We start from the raw sequence: 10,145 nt of genomic DNA, 5'->3' as shown, positions 1-10,145 counted from the left end.
ATTCCTACTGGTTTTAGAGGCTGCTATGCCCTGAAATTCACATGGGATTTTTGATGACTCATCTTTGTTGTACTCAAGGGAGTATACTAAGGGTTTTTTATGCTCTGCCTGAAAAAACCTGATGTACCATTCAGATGCATCAACTCCACTGCAGAGATGTGACCGCATGTCTTTGGTCTCTCCCTCCTCAGCATCACCAGCATCAGTTCAAACACATATTACTGTATGTCCTAACCCGAGAAAAATTCCAGATCATCATCCCCCTTTCCGAAAAATCCCTCTCAGCTCTTTCTTCAGTTGACTGTATGCACCTTAAAACCTTCACAGAAATAGAAACCAGCTCCTTAATTGAGCACTGTTGCATCCCTCTGTGCACAGCATCCACTAAATTCTACAAGTTGTCGCATAATGCTCTTGATAACTTCTGCAGACACTGACTGTAGAACATCTTTGCATCTTTGGCTGGTAGATTAATGGAAATAGTCAAGCTAGCTTATTGAAAACCAAGAAGTGACCATGCAAAACAACACCACAAATAAAGGCAACAGTGGTGGTGAGAGGTCTGCCATAACAAAGTAGGCTGTTTTCCATGCTGTGTCACTATTGACTACTCAAAATGCCAATCGGTATAGCGACAAGACCCGTCCTACAGTTAATATGCGGAAACTTCTAGTGCTCACTGAGTCATGCCATGATCATCCATAGATATTTGTATTTCTATTCAAGTTAACAGACTGTTTAATTTTGGTCACCTTTAATTGAGTAACAGGCCTTTTGGGAAAAAAACATCTAGAAATATCACATTACAGTTACAGAGGGAGGCGGGCAAGTCAGCGCAAATAAGTGTAACAGATTCAACCAAAAATGACGTTAAGACATTCCATGACTACTTTTATGTCAGTGGGAACATAAGGGAACCAGCCGACGAGAGGAGGTACTGTATGTGTAGACTGATGTGGAAACACAACATTCCTTGACATAAGCAAATATGAATACCACAGTCACTGTTAAGCAGCAGTGAAACGTGACCATTCATCAGCAGCTATAAAAACAAATTTGGCTGGGCACTCTTTTTTTACATCATCAAAATGCACCTTCCGATCCCTCTGCTGTGGTGACCTGAACTTTAAACTTTGCGCCACCTACTGCTTATCTTTGTGAACTAACTCCCAACATTAGCTGAATATAGCAGGGGATGGAAAACCTTATAAATGCATGTTTTTGTTTACCTAGAAAAAATCTGTATTATTTCTCACCCTTTTGGAAACTCTAATCTGTCTTCAAATATTTTAGTATGTAGTATGCAGACAATGTACCACATTTAAACGGTTCCTACCTTGTAATGCAACTGTGCTGTTAAAGTTTTAGTGGTATACTGCAGAATAATTCTTTAAAATTTAGAAGCAGCCATTGAATTGATGTATTCCTCTATAATTTTGCTTCAATTCCCACCCAACCAAAGTTAAAAATAAGCTGTGATGTCAACAATCAGCTCAGTCTCCTCTCAAAAAGTCTTGATTTAAGCAATTCAGCGCTCCCTGCTGGTGTTCCAGAGTTTAACAAATGCAACCAAAAAGCCTGCAGGCTTTTGTTCTGATAATCAGTAACTGTGCGACAGAAAAATATATATCTGTATAGCAAGAATGTAACAAAAGCTCAATAGATGTAAAATTGTTTTTATATAAAAATTGAGACTTGGGACACATTCAGTAATTTTACAACATTAGCAGTTAACACAACACATTGAGGTATCTATGAAAATGCCGTTCTTTTCTGTCACTTAAAGAGACACTTAAAAACACAGGTACATTTTAAAATGTACACATTTCAAAGGAGACAACAATCTTGCAAAAAATATTGATTGTTAATCACAAACATTTTTTAAATAGAAACAAGTATTATATTGTTCATTTGACCAAAAACAGGATCCTCCCATCAATTAAAGTTTGATGAGGGTTCAAATGTATTTATAAGCCAGGAGAAGAGACTAAAAGGCTTGTGTGAACATGGACAAGTGTAAGACAGCAGAAAGAGCAGCTTCTTTTTCTGGCAAAAGAAAAAAAAAATCCATCCATTACCTTATGAATATCAGTTGTGGCGAAGACATACAATCATTATCAATAAATACATGTGTTTTTTTAAAACAGTTCATTGAGTAAAGATAATGAAGAGCATATACAAAAATAACTTGGATTTATTAACAACAGACAATGCACAACATGGCACATTTAGCATTAAGACCTCTCATTCCTGTCCCTACCACTGTTCCACGTTGTCCATGTAATCCTCCATGGTGCTATTCTCGTCCAAATCCCACCACTCTGGGAGAGGCATCTCTAACTCCACATTGTCTCCACCAGCCTTCTTCCTCAGTTGCTCCTCAGTAACTACAGAGTGGCTGTCAAGCTGACGGGGTGTTTCTGTGGGCTTCAGCTGCCTCCATTGCTTTGTTGTAAGCCTTCCACGGAGCCGCCTTCTTTCCTGCTGCCGCCTCTCTCTGGCCAGCCTGCGCTCCTGCTGCCGCGCCACCTGGAAACGCTGTAAGAAAAGGTCTCGGCCGTACTCGTACAACTCTACATCCCATCGGTTTAGCTGACGGATTGTGCGTTGTATTTCAGGAGGTATGTCAACACTAGAGGCACGTGTGCCATTGAGCTGTGTAAAGGGTGCAATGAACTCCAAGTTGAAGGTTCGCTCAAACAGGTACTGTGTCTTACGTTGGTACTCAGTCAGCCCAAAGAAGGCCATGTCCCGTAGGTTACGCTTAGCACTGTGCAGAAGTACTGCCCAGCGCTCGTCCTCGCTCATGGCAGAGACATTGTAGCATCCAACCAGGCTGAGGTCAGCCAGCATGCGGGTCTGCCGGTTGTTGGCCAGGTTGTAGGGGCAGTCCATGAACTCCTGAAGGGAGCAGCCTGACCAGTCATCTCCAGGGTAGCAGCTTGGCAGCTCAGACAGCGTTGGTGAACGTCCATCACACACGTGTAAGGAGGCTTTCCATGTGGCACCACGCTGCACATGACGCCACTCACTCAAATAGCGTGATACTGGATCTCTTAAGATGGTTATATAATAATAGTTCCATCTGGAAAGAAAAAGTTTACATCAGGTTTGCAGTTTTAATTATTGCTGCAACAAGGGTTAAAATCTCAACATGTTAGTGTTGAGATTTTGTGTGTGCGCCCTCACAAGACAGACAGGATTTAGGTGTTAACATACAAAAATAATAATACATATTAGTTGGGCCATCTATAAAAAGTATGTGGTATGTTTAACTATTCAGCATGGACATAAATCCCTTTATCTGACTGTTTTACACATCTCAGAACATTCTCAAAGATCATGTTAAATCACTTTAGGGATAGTCCACTGCTTTTAGGTGTCTGACAACGTCCTTGCCATCTTCAGTAACTATTTATATCAGTGTACTGGTGTCTTTGTTTTATTTTTACGCCCTTTAATGAGATAACTAACACATTTATGCTGATGGATTTACTACCTAGTCATTACCTAATATATGTACAAACACTGAATTGCATTGACTTTTACTGCGTCTTCTTTGTATTAACATATTGGAATGTATGTATACCAACCTGGGCAGGTTCTTGGGAGCCTCTCGTGTGTTCATGCGTGACGGGACACATTTGGTTAGTTCCGTCCAGTCCGCATGAAGCCCACAGCTCCAGCCGGTAGAAAACCGGGAGAAGAGCCAGGTTTCCTTTTTACCTGGCCGGTAACAGGTACATTTCTTCTGGCCCGCATGGCACTCGCACGGTCTCTCCAGCTGGATATTTCGCACAAGATGTCGCCCAAAGGTGGTGCCACCTGTTTTTTGAATGTGTAGGAAAACTATAACGTCGTCTCCTTTGATGTTGAAGTCTACAACGCGATTTAAATCGTCTTTGGTGAAGTTGAAACGGGGGACAAAGCGGACCAGGGCGCCGTCTTCTGCAATGTACGGGTCTTTTTGGAGCACGTCCCGGGGTTCGTTACCACTGCTCCGGGGACCAGGTGCACTGCCGACTTTCAACCAGGATCCCAACTGGTGCAGCATGTGGCACTCGGACCTGCTGGGACACACATACTGGACCGTGATGACTCCGAAAAGCAACGACATGAGCAGGGCGATGAGGAGCCTCTGGTGGCTGCTGCTGGTGGACTTCTCATCCATCTTCCCGGGAGGAGCAGAAACACATCACTCAGCCAGTCCGGACCCCTGCCTGGGCTGGGGTACCTCGGGGAGTAGTGTTTATACGGCCGCCAAACCCAGCGAAAACAATAACAATGCTGCAGCTGACCAGCTAACGTTAGTTAGCCACGGTGTTGTGTCTTCGGCAGAGTGCACGAGGGCGATAGAGTGTTTTAAGTTTAATGTTGAATAATTCTTAGCAAAGTCGATCCGTCTCTTTTGAGCGAACAAACTTATACAAACGTGTTGTACCCCAAGAGTAATAGTTTGACGATCTTTCCAGCAGCAGTCGATGGTGATTGTCTTGAACAGCAGCCTGTGATTTTTGACCTTACTTCCCAGCAGCCTTTGCGCTTCATGGGGGACGGGCGTTACGTCACCGTGTGCTGTCTTGCTGTCGAGTGTCGAACCAGAGAGCCACAGAGAAACAAACCTTTACACGGAAACTGACAGCGGCCTCGTCGCGGCCAGCCATCGATAGTTACCCAAACGTAACGTCCTGAATTGAGATATAATTACATACATGTGTATTGTGTAGTACACGTACGTCATTGTACTAACAAATTGGGCCTTTGATTAGAGTTGTTCTCACCGCCGAAATAGCTCAGTTGGGAGAGCGTCAGACTGAAGATCTGAAGGTCCCTGGTTCAATCCCGGGTTTCGGCATTTTGCATTTTACATTTAGCTATGTTGTTTAACTCAGGTGTTAACATTCTTCCTGAGAGATTGCTACTTACTTATTCCAATGACCTCTCCATCCGTATCACTCTTGTTCCTCTAATTCTGAGAACTCCTACCATAAATCACAGTGTTAATGTGAGCAACAACAAACTAGTTGTAAATTGTTTACAAAACCCACGATGTCCATTAATGTTTATGTCAATTTATGTCACCACCTCAAAAAGTCCAAAATGTCATGTTTTTTCCAAATCAGTATAATACCAACACCCCAAACTGCACTAATTTTATCCAGATAATAAAGCACATACAACATTTATATCTCAAGTAAAAACTTTATTACACACAATAATATAATGAAAAATATAGTAGCATTATATGGTTAGCGATTTGATTGGTTTTCAGAAGATGGAGGGAGCGATCTGATTTGCCTGAGGAGAGTCTGCCAGGTGACAGGTAATGGCGTCACTGATTAAAGCCAGCCTTCGTCAGACAGCTCGGTTTGTGTCTGCCTGCTGGTTGATTAAATCCTCTTCTGCATGAGTTAACAGAAAAGAGACCAGCTGCCGAAAACAGATATGAGGTCAAACCATCACAGGGGGAATGTGTAGTCCCACATATCACTGGAGTGAACAGATGCGTCACTATGCTCAACACTTACAACTGAATGTGAACTGTCCAATATGATCTGTAATGAATCCGATTTGTATCAGAATTGAACAATGTGGCTGGTAAAGTGAATTTTCTTTATTTATGCTGCATAGATGCAATTATTCAATTCACAGAGTAGGGTTGTATACGTATTTGTGTAGTCTAACAACTAAATGTTACAGGAGTGTTATTATCAGTGTTGTAATAAAGTAGGCTACAAATACTCTGTCACTGTACACAATTCACATATCTGTACTTTACTTACTGTCATTTGTAGTTCTAGCAACTTTTACTTTTACTCCACTAAATTTCCTCTAACTTTTTTGTTACTACCAAATAAAAATCAGAAGAAGGCACTGGTCTGTATTTATATAGAGCTTTTCTAGTCGATCACCTGATTTACTCTATAGTTTTGCCATTCACTCGCTTCAATATGGGGTCTTGCAGGAATTGAACCCTCGACCTTTCAATTGAAAGATAACTTGAGCTACCGTGGCTCACTCTTTACTCCTCCTCACTTTTAAAAAAAAAAAAAACACTTTTACTTCTAAAACTTAAGTACATTTTATCTTAAAAAATGACTAGTACAGTAAATGTCATAGACTTTTACTGACGTATTATTATAAAAAGTGACTTCAACTTCTAAGTAATTTTCAGGTAAGATACTTGTAGTTTAATTTCAAGTATCCCTTTTAGGTACTCTATACAAGGCTGGTAATTATGACACCAACAGTGCTGATGATTCTTTGTGTTTCCTGGAATTGGCGGCGGAGTGAGACGTCTGTCAGTGGTTGCTCCTCCTCTGTAGCGCAGGAATGCGCAGACACAGACGAGTCGGTCCCCGCCCTTGTTTCTTTAAATACCAGCAGCAGCAGCAGCAGCGGTACTACTGTGAACCGTTACATTGAAACTGAATTAACTGAACACATTGCGCATGCTTTCTACACGCTTTTTTAATTCGTGATTATTTCACCTCGCTGTAGTTGGATTTATCTTATCTAACATGGAGCTGGACCGGCGGTTGTTGTTGGCACACTGTGCGCTCCACGCCGCGTCGGTGGTGGCGGGCTTGCTGGTGGTCATCCCCATGGCTCTCAACGGCTCCGCGTTCAAAGGCCGCTGCGCACTTTTCTCCACGGGCTACTGGAGAACAGAGGACCGGGCCGAGGCGACGGAGCAGCCGGGACACGCCTCTCACCTGGTGGTGCAGCAGTGGGGCCCACTGGCGGCGTGCCAGTTCTCCACGTTCGTGGGTATTTTCACGGTGCTGTACGGTGCCGCGCAGGGCTGGAGGTGCCTCTTTTATCTGCACGGACGACATGACGAGTGAGTGATTGCACTGACACACACAGATAGTACTGGACGTACTTTACAGAACTACGTGACTGCTGTTGTTTACAAGGCAACATTGACAACATTGGTGTAATTACAAAACACAGAACTCAAATAATACATATTTAGTTGTTTAGTTGTTAATTAAACACTTAATACGTGTTTAAATGCAAGTGTATGTTTGGCTTTCGTCAAGCAGAGGATGTTTGTCAGGACCAGGGATGGGCAGTTTCTGATACATGTGTTTAACATACAAAATATTATTTTTGTAATTTGTATTTTATTGTACTTTATTCACTTCTGTGCTGCAACAGCAATACGGGAAATTTACATTATTCATATTACGGGCTATTCAAGTTACTTTGTTATGTTTGAAATGTCCCCAAATAAGGTTGTGCTATTGACAATAATATTTTGAAAATGTATGGTCACAACTCCAAAAAAATAATTTAGTGCAGCAACGATTAATCAATTATTATTCATTACTATTTTTTTCTGGACAAAACAAGGCATTTGAAAACGGGTTTGGGAAACACTGGCTGATTTATTCATAGATTAACTGAAAATAATCATATAATAATATATAAACCTAAATAAATTGTAATCTGTATTTAAAAATGTATGTAATCTTTGAGTCTGGAAAGTAAATGAAGTGCAGAAGTGCCTGAAATCTGTATTCCCTTGAATGACTATCAGAGGGCAACACTTGTAAGTTTGTGATCAAAATGACCATACTTATCTTACTTTATTTGTGACATCAGCATAAAAAAAAGATGATTAATTCAGCAGAAACAACACTATGGACATCATGTTACATAGACAGCATGTCTAATATGTACTGCACTGTTTATGCTTAGCACCCTTTTTTCGTCCTTCCTGACTGTGCTGCTGAGCGTGTGTGTGCTCTTCCTGTCTGGAGGGGCCAGTGTCCTCTTGTCTCTGGGTCTGTCCTCCTGGTGTGACACTGTGACTGATAACAACAAGCAGCCATACACGTGAGTCTCCTGGTTCTAAACTTATTTGATCTACACGGCTTTATAATATTGTTTACAAGATTTATAAATCATGAATATCAATGCCTTACCTCTTTTCTTTTGAATTGAAAGTTTGCAAATCCAAATCCACAAAATCAAAACATATCTAAACATTAGAGATGCTACAAACAGTCTTCCAGTATTTCATAATTAAATGGTCATTTTTTTGTTGACAGTTGTCTATAGAAATGTTGCATATATGTTGTTTCATAGTGGTGTCATTATTGTACAGCTACTGTATTAATATACAAAACAGGCACATTTAAGAAATTAAAAATTATTCATTTCACATCGTCTTAAGAAAATTATCATTGTTTATTTTAAAATGCTGCAATTTTTGGATACAAATAAAATAAAGGTTGTACATTTTTGTTATGATGTGTTCCATTATCTCAGTGTAATTGAGAATACTTTATCATCCCGTCTTGTTTAATGTTTGTTGTTAGCTGTGCAGAGTCCCAATCTGTTCCTCTTTACCTGGATGTGGACACATCGTCATTCTACACAGAGCTCAGTCTGGCACAGGTGTGTACGCGTTCACTTGCACACAAGCATTATACTACAGTCCACACATAATAGTAAGCCTAGATGAAAACTGCACAGCACAAGGTCTCACCGAGTTGCTGTGGATGGATCTCATCAGATACAATATGTGCATACAGTATCTCTTCATTTTATTTTGAAGCCTTGTCTGTTGTTCCACTGTCACTCCTCGTGTCCTCAGGTGTCTCTGTGGTGTGTGACGGCTCTGTGGCTGGCTCATTCCATCCTGGCCTTTCTCCGGCTCTACCACTCCCACAGTCAGCACATCCGCCGGCCTTGTCTTCCTCGAGAGAAGCAGCTCCTTCTTGGTCACAGTCCGTCTGACAACAGCAGCAGCAGCAGCAGCTCCAGCAGCAGCAGCAGCTTGCCCTCTCGTCCTCCAGCAACACCCACCATCTTAGTCTAACTCAGAGTTAAGGAGGTTGTTACATAAGGGGACATTTTTACTTTCAATATCTAAATTATGTCATTTAAATTAGGTTTGACACCTATTTTTTTAACCTCATTCCTCCTGGTAATGTGAACTCCTAAAGTCCTATCAGTCCATGTATAATATTACTGTTTTAATAATTGGTTTAGTTCATAATGTTAAAATTAACTTCAGCCAATGATTAACACATAACAAATTTATGTTTCAACTGTGAAGCAAAAATACTTTTGAACAATATTTTTTGTTAATCAGTTTTTGGCTGTTTTAAATAGGATTTAGCCTGAAAAGGCTTCATTGTGATGTCTGAGCATTGCTTACATTACATTACAGTGTGTAAATCAAGCACCTGCCGCCTCATAGTGACACCACATGCAACTAGATGGTGCTTACTCTAAACACTTTGCTATATTGAAGATGCATGTTTGTTCAAAGATGTTCAGCTGGAGTCCTAACAGTTTGCACAGTTGGTTCCACATCAGGGAGAAAACCTTTTAGTCGACTTGGTATAAATGTGATGTTCTGACGTTGCACTGAGGCGCTTTTATTGTGAAGCATGTGGTAAGAGTGTGACGTAGTCGCCATGTACAGTACGTGGAACAGGCTCACTGTGTGAGCATGACCCGAATGTCCTGTTGCAAACAGAGAGAGTTATTGCTGCCTCTCTCCTCTTGTGATGATTTGTGTCATGATGCCGTTAGTGTGGACGCAGCCACTCTCTGGCCATTAATGAAGCAGTCATATCCTCTCTAGCCAACCATGTAGACCCTGTCCTGGATAGTCAGGGGCTAAACTTTCATGGATCTTTTTGAGAGAGATTGGTGTGGAAAAGGCTCAGTGAAGAGGAAGGAAGTTACTAAGTTAGCTGAGTTTGGTTTTTTTAGATAAACTATTAGAACTTTCTCTCCTCAATCAGAGTGGTTGTAATGACACACAGACAGCAGAGCAATAAATCTGATTGAACGACGACGAGACAGTCAAATTGTGATTTGTAACAGAATAAATGTTTTTTTATGGTAATTACTTTTAACCCTTCCACGTGTTTGTTGAGAATATTTATATTCATGTTTTTTTCATTTGTTTTGTTTACAGAATAAAAAGCCTCTCATCATTCATACATACTCAGTTTTTTTTATTTCAAATATCTATAATTTGAAATAAATAATGGTAATGTCAAGGGAAAGCTCACAGTTCTAAACTTTCAGGGCTAACAATAAAATTAAAAACAAGAAAAGCAGTAAATTATGACATGCAACACTGGAACCAACAACTGTGGTGGCTTTGTTTGATT

At 40.8% G+C, this 10,145-nt stretch overlaps 2 protein-coding genes and 1 non-coding gene across 3 annotated transcripts; 2 read left to right on the top strand and 1 right to left on the bottom strand.

The window, feature by feature from the left end:
• Positions 1-1,660: 1,660 nt before the first annotated feature.
• hs6st2 (heparan sulfate 6-O-sulfotransferase 2) lies at positions 1,661-4,533 on the bottom strand. Its single transcript, XM_058650636.1, has 2 exons — positions 3,594-4,533; positions 1,661-3,085 (listed from the first exon to the last, which is right to left on the bottom strand). Exons 1-2 carry the CDS (start codon positions 4,169-4,171, stop codon positions 2,257-2,259), a joined length of 1,407 nt encoding a protein of 468 aa, XP_058506619.1. The 5' UTR covers positions 4,172-4,533; the 3' UTR covers positions 1,661-2,256.
• Positions 4,534-4,782: 249 nt separating this feature from the next.
• trnaf-gaa (transfer RNA phenylalanine (anticodon GAA)) lies at positions 4,783-4,855 on the top strand. Its single transcript has one exon. It is a non-coding gene; the product is annotated as a tRNA-Phe (tRNA).
• A 1,483-nt stretch (positions 4,856-6,338) lies between these two features.
• zgc:153018 (Transmembrane protein 179-like) lies at positions 6,339-9,969 on the top strand. Its single transcript, XM_058650644.1, has 4 exons — positions 6,339-6,844; positions 7,708-7,845; positions 8,331-8,409; positions 8,609-9,969. Exons 1-4 carry the CDS (start codon positions 6,522-6,524, stop codon positions 8,831-8,833), a joined length of 765 nt encoding a protein of 254 aa, XP_058506627.1. The 5' UTR covers positions 6,339-6,521; the 3' UTR covers positions 8,834-9,969.
• Positions 9,970-10,145: the final 176 nt, after the last annotated feature.

This window comes from Solea solea, chromosome 14, assembly GCF_958295425.1.
Source record: "Solea solea chromosome 14, fSolSol10.1, whole genome shotgun sequence".
Lineage (NCBI taxonomy): Eukaryota > Metazoa > Chordata > Actinopteri > Pleuronectiformes > Soleidae > Solea > Solea solea.
The sequence above is the reverse complement of the archived record's forward strand: the minus strand, read 5'-3'. Positions and strand labels throughout refer to the sequence as shown.

Excerpts from the sequence above, each read along its gene's own strand:
- zgc:153018 (XM_058650644.1), top strand. The coding sequence starts at position 6,522 with ATGGAGCTGGACCGGCGGTTGTTGTTGGCACACTGTGCGCTCCACGCC. Across the intron at positions 6,845-7,707 it reads CTGCACGGACGACATGACGA|CACCCTTTTTTCGTCCTTCC; the intron begins GTGAGTGATTGC and ends GTTTATGCTTAG. Across the intron at positions 8,410-8,608 it reads CAGAGCTCAGTCTGGCACAG|GTGTCTCTGTGGTGTGTGAC; the intron begins GTGTGTACGCGT and ends TCGTGTCCTCAG.
- hs6st2 (XM_058650636.1), bottom strand. The coding sequence starts at position 4,171 with ATGGATGAGAAGTCCACCAGCAGCAGCCACCAGAGGCTCCTCATCGCC. Across the intron at positions 3,086-3,593 it reads GCTCCCAAGAACCTGCCCAG|ATGGAACTATTATTATATAA; the intron begins GTTGGTATACAT and ends TTTTCTTTCCAG.